At 31.3% G+C, this 14,444-nt stretch overlaps 2 protein-coding genes across 3 annotated transcripts in view; one reads left to right on the top strand and one right to left on the bottom strand.

Annotated features, from left to right (window-relative positions):
- LOC127707582 (inhibitor of nuclear factor kappa-B kinase subunit alpha-like) overlaps positions 1-903 on the top strand; it is a 42,694-nt gene extending 41,791 nt beyond the window's left edge. The window contains exon 19 of the mRNA XM_052212178.1: positions 94-903. Coding sequence (XP_052068138.1) covers positions 94-187 — 94 coding nt within the window. The 3' untranslated portion in view covers positions 188-903. The remainder of the gene's footprint in view (positions 1-93) is intronic.
- A 9,374-nt stretch (positions 904-10,277) lies between these two features.
- Positions 10,278-14,444, bottom strand: part of LOC127707588 (multiple inositol polyphosphate phosphatase 1-like) — a 29,855-nt gene continuing 25,688 nt past the window's right edge. For both annotated transcript variants that reach the window (XM_052212188.1, XM_052212186.1), the window contains exon 4: positions 10,278-12,725. In XM_052212188.1, coding sequence (XP_052068148.1) covers positions 12,353-12,725 — 373 coding nt within the window. In that variant the 3' untranslated portion in view covers positions 10,278-12,352. The remainder of the gene's footprint in view (positions 12,726-14,444) is intronic.

The following is a 14,444-nucleotide window of genomic DNA, read 5'->3' as shown; positions in this document are numbered from 1 at the left end:
GGTTTTCATATCTGTATGTATTTTTAAACCTTGAAGATAATTGGACAACCAAAATGCATATTTTCTTATAAATATTTGAACCTATATTTACAGACTAGGTGACATTGTGGACCATGTTATATTAGAGCAAGAGGAACTATTTTCTATGGACTGGAACTTTTTATCTCCCAAACAGGAGAATTCTTGACAGGGGAGTGAACAAGTAGTTGTATTTGCTGAACAATCATTACGAAGGATAATCATGTCATGCTAAACTATGATTTGATTAAGTTGTATAACTGTGAAATTTGATGCTCAGTGGGATCATACTTAAAAACTTTATTTGTAATGTCTGATAATTAAATGGCAAAAGTTCTCTAATACAGTCAGAGTATTTATCTGGTGCTTGATTTCCCTTAAATTAAAAAAAAGTTTACTTGTTATTTGACAGTCAAATGACAGTTGCATGAGAATTGTGAAAAAGGATTCTGACACATAATGGCATCATACTGATTTGATGATAAACAAATATAATGCAATTTAAACTTTATATTCTTTCACCATCAGATTTAAATGTTTCATTATCCTCCTTATTCATGGGACCACTTAGTTGTCATGTGCAATAACATTCAGCAGGAAAAATGATAATCAACACCAGGACAAGACCTCAGTCAGTTATAAGGCATAGATCTAAGGATGTATTGTTATTATCGTTATCAATTTTTGTCATAAATTTAACTTAAGAAAGTGTAAATATCTTTACTAACACTTCATATCATTATGTATATTATAAGATCACACTTAATATATTGTTATGATTTATTCTCTATATACATATGAAATATTTGCCACTGGATGTTATGTAATCAACATGCATTTACTAATATGATAATATCTCTTGTTTAAATTAAATCATTAATAGGACTTTTATTTATCTATAATCACCAGGGATGGGGTTTTTATTATAAGAGTTGTTCCCGAAAAATTTTCTTGTTGGTCTCTGAAGGTACTTTGTCTGTGTGTCTGTCTGTCTGTTTGATATCCTGAAGCATATCAAAGTTTTGGTTTAAGACAGTTTACTATGAAGCTGTGATCAGGTCATCTTGAAACTTAGTACACATGTTCATTAAGATGCAAACTTTACAAAAATATATTTAAAATTAGGATCTTGACCTAGATTTCATGTTTCACTGAACATGGATATGTAAAAGTGTGAGGTGTCGTATGGACATATTATCGTGTTCCCTGGTAAATCTGATAGAAGGTTCAAGAATTGCACAATCATTTTGCAAGAATTAAAATAGTAGAGCTTTGACAAAATAAGAGTTCTTTTTTCTGGAACATCCTTTATAAAAATTACCTGATATAGTGTTTATTTATTAATCAGGATTGATTATGAATTATTATTCTCATTGTAAATTCTATAAATGTGAACATTTGATGATAAGTATATATTGCATATATTGTGACACATTTTTATCTCGGTAAGTACAAGTCATGGCTGTATATATGGCATCGAATTCATCTGGTTATTCCATATTGTGTATCACATGTTTAAGTTTTCCTTATGTTCTACTTCCTGTTTGCCAAAAAAATAAATCTTTAGCGAGTGTATACATGTATTGTAAATTCGGAAATTATTGCGAAAAATGCGACAGGGTTGTAATCGCAATAGTTTTAACTCGCATTTTGGATTTTTATGCCCCCGCCATAGCGTTTTACCCTTGTCCGTCTGTACGTACGTCCCAAAATTGGTTTCCGTTCTCTAACTTGAGCTTGCCTCAACCAAATGTTATGAAACTTATACACAATGCTTATTACCACAAAACACAGATCAAGTTTGAATTTTGGTGGCGTCACTTTAACCGTTCTAGAGTTATGCCCCTTTATAAATGGAAAAAATTGCAAAATTTTATTTTCTTCTAAATATCAAGTAATTTTTAAAATTGGAGTTATCTTCCTTTGTCCATGATTATAGTTGAATCAACTACAATCAATGCTTTATACAATGCAATGTTTAATTTTGACTTCCAGTGATAAAACACAGATCAAGTTGAATTTGGGTAGTGTCACTTTAACCATTATTGAGTTGTGCCCCTTTATAAAACGAAAAATTGCAAAATTTTTAGTTTCCATTCTGTAACTTAAGTTTGCCCCAACCAAACATTATGAAACCTATACACAATATTCATTACCACAAAACTAAGATCAAGTACAAACTTTTTGTTTCCGTTTTCTAACTTTAGTTTGCCTCAACCAAATGTTATGAAACATATACACAATGCTTGTTACTACATAATACAGATTAAGTACGAAATTTGGTGGCGACACTTTTACCATTCTTGAGTTATGTCCCTTTATAAACATAAAAATTGCTGAATTTTTCATTTCCGTTCTCTAACTTTAGTTTGTCTCAACCAAATGTTATAAAACTTATACACAACCTCTCTAGAGTTATGCGTGTTTACAAATAGAAAAATTGCTGAATTTTTAGTATCTGTTCTCTTCTTAAGTTAGCCTCAACCAAATGTTATGAGACTTACACACAATGCTTATTACCACAAAACTCAGATCCCGTTCTTCAGTTATGTCCCTTTATAACTATATAATATGCAAGCGGGTGCATCATCTGTGTCCACATGTGGACACTATCCACATTTATTTTTATATGAATGAAGGGGGATTTTTCTCAGTATCGCAAAAATAATAATAGCATTTTGGTCTAAATTGACAAAATGGCAATAATTTCTGAATTTACAGTACATCTTGTTTTAACTATTTTAACCTTGTTTTAGTTATGTTGTAAAACAATAATTTTTTTGTAATCGTACATTCTTGCTGACAAAAGAATATTGCTGAATATGAAATATATTATTATTTATAATTAAATGTCAATCAAAGTAATTAAAGCTGGTTAACAAACTTTTGTTTGGCAAAAAGGAAGATACACCTATCTCTTCAACCAAACAGATAAACAGATAAATATATTATAGCTGATTGTTAGAGAAAAAGTTGTTAATAAAAAGTAAGTAAAGAAATATTCTTACCATCCAATTCAAGTTGTTTTCCTTCTCCTCATGAGAAGTTTAGAAAATAGAAAGTTGATATATATGGTAAAAATATTGTTGAATGGTATACAACAGTTCAGAACTCCTATTTCATGCCTGAGGAAATAGTTATATTTCATATTTTGGTCAACATTTATCAGCAGCTCTCATCATGGTGTATGAATTATAATTCACTATTGTGTATTATATTGTTATGAACATTTTAGGGTGTCATTACATACACTTTATGCTTAGCCAGCTAGCTTTTCTGTGGCAGATGTCTAATAGAACACCCACCATCTAGTTATTTTGTAAGCTATATCATATTTTATTATTGTAAATTTTGTATCTTTACATAATGCAAACAGTTTTGAAGATGTGTTGTGAACTAGGGTAAATTTAATGAATGTGGGCATAAAATGCTTATGAACCTGTAATATTCACTTAAAATATATGTGTGCTTTCAGGTTTTGGTAAATTATATTGATCTATTTGGGTTTTTTTTTCTGTTGTTGCAGTAAAAAGAACTCGCAAGCTAACAGTACCAATTATTTATCATTCAAACTGAGACCTTTTACAGTTTAGATTTCTTGTTATTGTATAAACATGTTGCAATTCAAAATTAATTTTATATTGGGATGATATTGATTTTATGATTTGTTCAATACTTTTAAGTAATGTAAAAGGAAAGCTATATTTCTGTAGAAATATTTGTTTATTATAACAATATTTTTATGCAATACACGTACATATATTATTTTGAGATCTTCAAGATGCATTATATGAGGTATGCACAATAGTTTAAATTTGTTTCTTCATTATTAATTTAACTCTAAATTTTTTCTGTTTGAATGGTGCTTGAATTTCTCCTACTAGATTGTAATGTGAGGGTACCCAAATTGCACCTATTTTGACAGTTTTTTTACCTTCATTTATTCAAGAAACAGACAAAAAGTTTTCATTTTGTATTTATTTTGTAGATGCATCCTTATTTACTATAAAGTTGAACATATTTTATCTTGAACCCACATTGAATCATCGAAAAATTTGTTTTAACCTACCTCTAAAGACCCAAGATTCTGTAATGAGGAGTACCTAAATTACACCCAGACATAAATACACATCCGTAAAAAATCATATAAATAATGTTTTGTTTTATTTTTTTCCACATTTTTTAAAACAGTTTGACAATAGTCCATGCTTGTTGTGAATTTTGTATTAAATAGTTGTCTGTGACATATTTTAATTCCTTATTTTTATAAGTCGACATTTTTGTAGAAGTGGAAAACAACATTTCAGTAAATTTTACTTTTTTCACTGGATACTTCATCTTTTGATATATAATTTGACCGTTTTGTGCATCTTTGAAAAATTTAGCTATGTTGAAAGACTTGCATAATGATAAAAGATAAAAATATGAATTGTTTAGTCTCTAAAAAACATATAAGATACCCATCGCTCTTTATGCAAAATGGGTGCAAATTTGGTACATGGTGCAATTTTGGTTCACCATATCATTTATTTTGTCATAATTTTTTGTACTTGAGCAAATTTATGTTAACAGTTGTCCATAGTAAGTTGATACAATTTTAAACTGCATCAATGTTTTATGTTGCTATTAATCTGTGATACTGTAAAATAACAAATATTTATATATATAGTAATAAAAATGTGAAAATATTTTTTTTCGAATTTGTATACAAGTAAATGAACTGTCCTAAAATATCATGCAAAATGGTAAACAAGGTCTTGACATGCAAGCCAAGCCTTTGTATTGTCTTTAAGTCATGTTATGTGAATAGATGTCTAATGACCAACAGTAAAACCATCGAGGACAAGACCTTGTTGTAAGGAAGCCTACTTTGCTGTATGGCACCTTATTATTGATGTGTATCTGATTGTTCTTGCCTTAACTTGAACAAGAGATATTATTCAGTGTTATTGTCATTGATTGATTTATTGTTGGATGTTTATTGCCATTTTCCACACTATTGGCTATTTTCAGATAGTTAGGTAAGAAGATTTAATTAACCTGTAAAGGCTCTGGTATCTGTTTTAATTCCGCAAACCTACTTCTAATTACAGAATATATATAAATTATCAGGTTTTCTACTCATTTTTGCCTTGACCAAAAAAGTCAAAAAGCAAGACTTAGGTATGCTGTTTCTGAGGGAGTGGGTGGCGGGGTCAACAATTAGGTCAGTTAATGGGGAACCACTTGTGGATGGTCAATGATATTTGATATGCAGTTTTATTAGCATTGGCTCATCTCATTTCCATGGAGATTATTTGGCCCTGCCCCCTCAGTCATGGTCTATTGACTTTGAAACTTTGCTAAGTTTACATGTATTAGTTTGTAATTAGGTCAGTTAATGGGGAACCAATGGTGGCAAGTCAGTGATATTTAGTATGCAGTTGTGTTAGAATTGGCACATCTCATTTCCATGGAGATAGTTGGCCCCACCCCCTCAGTCATGGTCTATTGATTTTGAAACTCACGGAGTTTACACGTACATGTATTAGTTTGTGATTAGGTCAGTTTATGGGGAACCACTGGTGGTAGGTCAATGATATTTGGTATGCAGTTTTAGTAACATTGGCACATCTCATTTCCATGGAAATTGTTTTGCCCTGTACTGTTAGTCATGGTTCATTGACTTTGAATATTTGCATAACTTACATGTTATAGTATTGCTATTTTAATTATAACATTTGCATTTTACTATCAAAATAGCAAAAAGACAAGACATATCTCTGTGTTAACAGTTTATGAACATTGAAATTCAATAACTTGAGTTGATATCAAGCAATATCCAATTTTCACTTGTTGTGAAACCTACAAATCCCTGAACACACTATTATTTACGTTTAGATTGGAAGTGGGTGCAAAGTCATTAGTTTTAGACAAGAGGCTCTCAAGAGCCTGAATCGCTCACCTGTAATTTTTTGCTTAAATCTTTCATCAGTGATTATTTTTGCTTTTTAATATATATTAATGAGTGGCTTAAAAATTCCATTGAGTTGTTCTTTGTATCTGTCATATTTTCTTCAAAAGCAAAGAAATACATTTTACCCCTATGTTCCATTTTAGCCATAGTGGCTATGTTTCTTGACGTCCAAGAAAATAAAATACAAAATTTATACAAGATACTCTGAAACTCATTCAGCCCAAGTTTGGCTGAAATTGATTCAGCAGTTTCAAAGGAGAAGATTTTTTAAAGTAAGCAAACTAGATGAACAAATTGTGAAAAATTGTCTTTAAAGGCAATAACTCCTTAAGGACACATTTCACAGTTTATCTTTATCATTAATAATATTCAAGATAATAACCAAAAACTGCAAAATTCCTTAAAATTACCAATTTAGTGGCAGCAACCCAACAATGGACTGTTAGATTTGTCTGAAAATTTCATGGCTGATAGAACTTGGCCTAATGAACATTTTAACCTCTCATCAGATTTGCTCTAATTGCTTAAGTGTTTGAGATATATTAGCCAAAAACTGCATTTTACCCCTATGTTCTAATTTTAGCCATGGTGGCCATGTTTTTTGACGAAACAGAAAATAAAACACAATCTTTATTCTAGATACCCTAAGGATCATTCAGCTTAAGTTTGGTTGGAATTGGTTGAGTAGTTTCAGAAGTGAAGATTTTTTAAAGTTAGAAAACATGATAAACAAATTGTGTAAAATTGTCCTCAAAGGACAATACTCCTTAAGGGGTCAATTGACAATTTTGGTCATATAAACTTATTTGTAAATCTTACTTTGCTGAACATATTTGCTGTTTACAGTTTATCTTTATCATTAATACTATTCAAGATAATAACCAAAAACTGCAAAATTTCCTTAAAATTACCAATTTAGTGGCAGCAACCCAACAATGGGTTATTAGATTCATCTGAAAATTTCAGGGCTGATAGAACTTTACCTTATGAACACTTTTACCCCAAGTCAGATTTGCTCTAACTGTTTTGGTTTTTGAGATATAAGCCAAAAACTGCATTTTACCCCTATGTTCTATTTTTAGCCATGGCGGCCATGTTTTTGGACAATACAGAAAATAAAACATAAACTTTATTCTAGATACCCTAAGGATCATTCAGCTTAAGTTTGGTTGGAATTGGTTCAGTACTTTCAGAGGAGAAGATGTTTGAAATAGTTTACACCAGACGGACGACGACGACGGATGACGACGACGAAGGACGATGACGGACGCCAAGTGATGGCTAAAGCTCACAGTTCCTTTGGAATGGTGAGCTAATAAAAAGGATAACCTTTTAGGTATGAGTTTAATATTTAAACAGATTCTTAAAGTAAATAATGTGTATTCAATTCTATAAGTGAAAACTTGGTTTCAAACTGATCAGTTATGAGTTGGATTAGGCTTGAATCCAGGTATTTTATATTTGATATATATCCACTTATGAATCTTTAATTAAACATATTCCTGACATTAGTGTTTTGTTTCTGATCTGTGCAACTTAAAAGTTATGAACAAAATTTATCATTATTCATGGCAGTCATACTATTTCATGGATAAAAACCACAATAATTTACTTTTATGTCATTCATTAAATATTTTGTAAAGTTAAGTCTGATTTGATCCAGTTATTTCTGATGTGAAGCTTCTTCTTTACAACATTGCTGTCTATAAATTATTGAATCTGATAATGATGTCTTTAACCTAAATCTGTTGGAGGTTTACTGATTGATATTTTTGACTGGGAAAATATGGTGTATTTATCAGTTGAAATAAGGCTTTGAACTAGCTTTCAGTTACTGCCTGTCAATTTAAATTGGTAGTTTTTATACGACCACAAAAAATTTTGCGGTCGTATATTGGTATCACGTCGTCGTCGTCAGCGTCGTCCGAAGACATTTGGTTTCCGGACAATAACTTTAATAAATGTAAATAGAAATCTATGAAATTTAAACACAAGGTTTATAACCACAAAAGGAAGGTTGGGATTGATTTTGGGGGTTATAGTCCTAACAGTTTAGGAATTTGGGGCCAAAAAGGGGCCCAAATAAGCATTTTTCTAGTTTCCAGACAATAACTTGTGGAACGGTGTATGGATCTCTCTGAAATTATACCACAAGTTTCCATACCACAAAGGGATGGTTAGGATTGGCCTGGGGGGGGGGGGGGGGGGGGGTTATGGCTCAAACCGTTTAGGAATTAGTGGCAAAAAAGAGGGAAAAACAAGGGTTTCCTGGTTTATGGACAAGTAAAAAAAAGTACAATGTTATGTTTGGATTACCTCCCTTACACTGCTTTTAAATTATGTGTAAAGAAATGTTGTATTGTCTTGAGGTGATTAGCTGTCAATTTTTTTTTAGAAGTTACTATCTAAAAATGCTGATTAAGGAATATTAATTTTAGCCATGATTATGTTTGTCATTTTCTATTATAAGACTTTTATGATGTATTTAAATGGGTAATTATGGTTGCAAACTCCATTGGAAATTTGAATTGAGATTATAACCATATCTTGATGGAGGGGAGGTGAAAAAATAATTGGGGTTGGGGGTTGGGGGAGTTAAAAAGAAATTGTGAGGGACGGGACAATTTTTTCTCATTTCAGATTTCAGAAATTAAAAAGGGGGGTGGGGTCATTTGCAACAGCCTAGTGTATTGCACAAAAGGAAAAAAAAAAGGGGGGGTAATTTTTTTTAATTTTTTTTTTTTGGGGGGGTTCAATTCGCAACAGCATAGTGTATTGCACAAAAGCAAAAAATTGAATATAAATTTAAATCATATAACCAATTCTAAGTTCTTTGACTACAGTTATTCTGTGTCAGAAACCTATTATGTGTCAAATATTAATTACAATCCAAGTTCAGACCTGTATCAAGCGCGAATATTGTGTCCATTTTTGCCCCAACTGTTCAGGGTTGAACCTCTGTGGTCGTATCCAGCTGTGCTCGGCGAAGCAATTTATTTTTTTCTTATTTTGTTAGATGTTTTTTGTGCTTAGTACAAAATGTATCATGATTCTATTAGCTTTTTAACTGATCTTTATTATTGTAATTATTAAACCAATTTTTAAGACGTTTCGACCACTGGCCTTTATTATTTAATGCTTTTCAGATTTTCATATGTTGTTACTGATGACATGATGGAGATCAAGTTTGATATTGACGATTTTCACTTTTGCGGTTCAGGATTTGTGATTCTTGATAAATTGGAAAATGGCACTTTATGTAGTTTCTGTACAATAACTTATGAATTGTTCAGCAAATGCTTTTCAAATTTTAATAAGTTGTTATTGATTACAAAACGGAGGTCAAGTTTGATATAAATTATATTCACTTTTATTGTTCAGGACATATTATCCTTGATAGATTGGAAAATAGGCATAAAATGTGGCAGTTCAAACAAGCCTAAAAGGTCTACACATTAGAATACATCAATTTCTTTCATACTCGCTGCCTTCTTAAGTTAAAAAATGGTTACTTTCAAAATACAGAAAAAAGGGTTTGCTGTCTACTTGTTACTGTTTGTTTTATTGTTGTATTGTTATACCACTGTCCCATGGTAGGGGAGGGTTGAGCACTCATTAACCTGTTAAAACGGCTCATTCTTTATGTGCCTCTCTGAGTCAAAAACCAGTAATCAAGGGTTTGTTGTTTGTTGATGTCATCCATAATTGACATATTATTTTTTGTTTGTTTTTTCTGTAGAATATATATATAAGGCTTTTGATTTTCTCTTTTGAATTGTTTCTTTAATATCTTGTTATCCCTGGGCCTTTAATAGCTCTATAGCTTACTGTATGGTATATGTTTTTTTCCTAGTTGAACGCTGTAAGGTAACTTGTAGCTTTTTATATCCTTGTCATTTAGTCTTTGGTGGATAGTTGTCTCATTGGCAAGTACACACACCACATTTCAATATATGTTTTTTACATGCTAGTTCACAAGGTAACAGTCTGCAGGAAGACATTTCAAACTACTCATACACATTATTCTGACTCCGAGCATACAAGTCTTTGCTCTTACTCCTAAATGCTGCATGCTTTGCAGAGAAGCAGCAAAAAAACAATTTTCAAGTCTTAAGTTTGACCCAGCCAGGGCACGAATCCACGAATTCCCACAACTGAGACAAACACTGAGATGGTACTGCTATTATAAGTAATGAATCACATGTGCCTGTGAGTTGAATGGAAAGTGATGTGTACCTTTTCATAGTTTTTGGCTCAGCTGATCATCTTCCTGTAATAATTAGACATCTTCTATAACAACAAATAAATTTGGACATATTTAATAGACTCAATTGTAAAAGTAAGTTATAAAATGTAAATAAACTAACATTCAATAATAACATAAACAAAAACTTCTTTGGCTATCCTTGTCATACTTGTAATATGGCAAGTAAGAAATAACTTTCATAATCAAAGATATTTTAATAAAACTCCAGAACAAGTAACAATTTTAGTTTTCCATCAAAGGAGGAGGATAGAAAAAAGGAATCCCCCATCCAAGAAAAAACACAAATAATTAAATAAAAAGAAAAATGAACTGTCCTGGTGCAAGCACAGAGTAATGCAACTCCAAAAGTTTGGAGGTTACAAAAAAAGGAAAAAAGTTTCTTGTCATTTTTTGAAACATGTTATTAGACCTTAATGTCATTTTCCAATTATACATGTAGAATGTTCAAGGGTAAAATTATTCACAAATTCAAAATTTTTTCTCTCTATCAATAAGAAGCATTAATTCTAAAAAAATTACAGAAAATTTTACACTTAAATTGTCATGGTTAAAAACTGGTAAATGTTTACATAAAATGATTTTTTCCCCAAGCTCCATGATAATTAATAGGGACAGACTTGCCAGTTTATTAAACTATTCAGAGCAGAGTTCAGTCTAAATCCAAACATGCATGAACTGCATTCCAATAGTCCTCTACTGAGTTCAAAATATTAACATTAAATAAAAAAGACATATATTTTCAAAACACATGTGTAATATCCTATAAAGCTTTCATCAGACAGTTTTTATCATATAAATTTATCATCTTTTGTAATTCGTTTGTACATGTAATATACAGGAAAATATAACATAGGCAAACTTTGCCCATTTAGTTTCACTGTTATGATTGTCTTACACATGTTTCTTTTTAAAAATTCAGAAATAGTTTTCATTATAGTTTGAAATAATTTCATAAAAGTGCACCTGCTGAAATGTGTTGTCTGCATAGCAGCTGATTATGATTGAATTTTATATTGAAAGTCTCAAGTTCATGCAAGTTCTTATTACAGGTATAACAATGATCCATGAAAATACTGTCAAGGTGAGATGAATCCTGTCAGACAGACACACATGTACACTTTACAATCATTATTTACAACAAACATACTGGTAGTTGAAACCTTTTACTTATAGTATCGGAGAAATGTTCAGACCTAATAACAAAAACTTAATGTTGACCAATGAACCATGGAATGAGGTCAATGTCATGTTAACTCTAACTGATGGACTTTGCAACAAATATTACACGAAATATAAGTGTCATCCAAGATTGTGGTCATAAGTTAATACTAATATTTGTTCTGAGGCATTTATAAGATCCTTTTTCAATGTAATAAATAAGAATGATAAGAGATATGGATTCATGGGAATGAGTCAGCAACCCAACGATAAAATAAGCAGTAAGATATTTAGAGGTAAACAAACGGTCTTCATACATAAATAATTCAATAAATACAATAAATGCAAACAAATTCAAATAACAATAAACATATCCTTTAATATTTTAGGCCACCATATCTCTGAAGCCATGAACATGATGAAGTGGTATTCAAATCTAAATAGATCTTTAATATGCTTCATTTTATCACCATGCACTTTGTTGACTAGACTGTGTTTCTTCAGTTTGTTAAAATGTCTGACCAGATAGTAATTTGGGAAGACTTTTGAATGAACTGCAAAAGGTTGAGAGAAACAGTTAATATCAAGTCACAGAAATATCAAAATGTAGTTCTTGTTTTTATAAACCAAGAAATAAATAATTTCTACTTTGAATAGCAATGCCCTTTATAAGGCATGTTTTCATATCCCTTAATGTAAAAACTCCCATTAATATCTAAGCAATTTTTCATTTGTCAGTTGATATTCAAAAATCTTCGTAGTAATTTGTTTACAAAAGTTGATAATAGATCATGGTCTCTGACATTTGGTCTGTGATATTTCAGAAAAATGCAAAAATTTCAAAAGTGTATCTTACTCTACAAATACTTTATCTGAATTGAAATAAAATATTTAATTTCTTTTCCTGGGACTGAGACTGATGTTTAAATTTCCTAATTATTTGGAAGCCTTCATCACAATTCATCATGCAGTTTGTTGTTTTCACAAATTTCTGCATAATTACAATTCACCAAGTCATCATAATACTTCATAAAATGTTTGTATTCACATATTTGCTGTCCACATGCAGGTATAACTACAGGTTTTTCATTGACAAACATTCTTACAACATAAACCTCTTCTGGATCTTCACTGGCCTCACACTGGTATAGTCCTATGCCAAAACTGGCAGACATTGGTACTATTTTACTTGTTCTAAATTGTCGTTCCTTTTGAGATTCATAATTATCAGCTTTTAGTGGAATGGAATCATTAAATAAACCAAATGCTGTGAAAATTGGAATGATAGTTTCTGCATGTGCAAACTGTATATCTGCCACGTTATAACTGAAAAGAAAGAAACCATTAGCGTAAACAAATTAAGAACTTCCATCATTGTATGATACATGTATGTTAAATCTAAACAATTGATAGTTTCAGTCATATTTGTATTGCTGATCATGTTTGCTGTTTTATACATGTCTTATCTAGATCTATAATAGTTCTCAAGATAATAGACAGGGAAAAAAATGCCAAAAATAGTACTAAGTAATTTAAGGGCAATAACTCCTATAACAAATTAATTGATAGTTTCAGTAATTTTTAAATAATTGTTTTCTTTTTTTGTTACTGTCTAGATCTGTCTATTACAGTTTACAAGATAAGAGAAAGTAATGCAAAAACGTCATTCAAGGCCAATAATATTGATATAACAAGTTATGGGTCATTAATGGGTTCCAGTCATATTGGTATGTTTTTACATCTTGTATTGATCATATTTATGTTGTTAACATTTTCTGTCTACCTCACAAGTTTCAATATAATAGACAAAACTCTCAAAATTGTTTTGAAATTGTTATTTAAGGATATTAACTCATGTAAGGAATCATCTGATAATTTGAATTAAAATGGAGGGTAAATGGATCTAGAAATTCTGAAACATTTTTGTCCTTGATGTAAGATTTCCTTTATCTATTTTGGTTTTCAAGATTTAAGACAATTACTTGTAGTTTACCTGTATGTTTTATTATAAGCCATGGTGGCCACACCACCTTGGTTGATTGACCAAAATAAAATAAGAAAACTAAAACTAATCACTATAAGGTTAATGGCAATATTTTCATTAGTTTCAGAGAGCAAGAACTGTAAAAAAATGGATAATTTGTCCAAGGGACACAGATGATGTCCCCGCTTGCATATAACGTTATAAAGAGGCATAACTCAAAAACGGTAAAAGTGACACCACCAAAGTTCGAACTTGATCTAAGTTTTGTGGTAATGAGCATTGTGTATAAGTTTCATAACATTTGGTAGAGGCAAACTAAAGTAAGAGAAGGGAAATCAAATTTGGGACGTACAAACGGACAAGGGTACCACTTAATGCCCCCTCTGGTGACGACGGGGGCATAAAAAGTTAACAGACAACAAATATCAAGTGAAAACAGTATTAGCTATAGTATGTAAATAAATAAAAATGCCTTAAAAAAAATCATGATGATATTGTTCAAGTTGAACCTGTATATAAAAAAGTTTTTATAAGGATAAGAAAATAAGAATAAGAAGAACTTTGACCTAGGAAGTTTTACAAACATTATGACACACCCTCTGGTGTTGGTTAATATACATGTCAAGTATAAAGTATGAAATTATAACGGTTCTCTAGATATAGAGCAGACACAATTTGTTACAACGGACGGCGGACCGACTGATCAATATAGGGCGACCCGCCAGTGGCTGGCCCTAATTAATTATTTTCAACAATGGTTCAATCAATCATATCACAATATCATTGCTTCAGAATTTTTCATATTTTTTTTTTCAGGAAGATTCTAATAAAAAATATTGATGTACACCTGAGTTGGGGGACGTTGTTGGTCAAGTGGTCTAAGTTGTTCATCATGTGATCCCCTGTCAACTATGAGGTTGTGAGAAGGAACCCATACCATGCCGAGAAGTGTTTGATGCTTTATTCACAAAGATTGTCAGTTTTCCTGCTGAAGACTTGGTGGTTCTCTCCAGGCACTCAAACGTCCTCTACCCATAAAAACTTGAAGACATGATATAGCC

This window comes from Mytilus californianus, unplaced genomic scaffold (assembly GCF_021869535.1).
Source record: "Mytilus californianus isolate M0D057914Y unplaced genomic scaffold, xbMytCali1.0.p SCAF_7, whole genome shotgun sequence".
In the NCBI taxonomy this organism is placed as follows: Eukaryota; Metazoa; Mollusca; class Bivalvia; order Mytilida; family Mytilidae; genus Mytilus; species Mytilus californianus.
The sequence above is the reverse complement of the archived record's forward strand: the minus strand, read 5'-3'. Positions and strand labels throughout refer to the sequence as shown.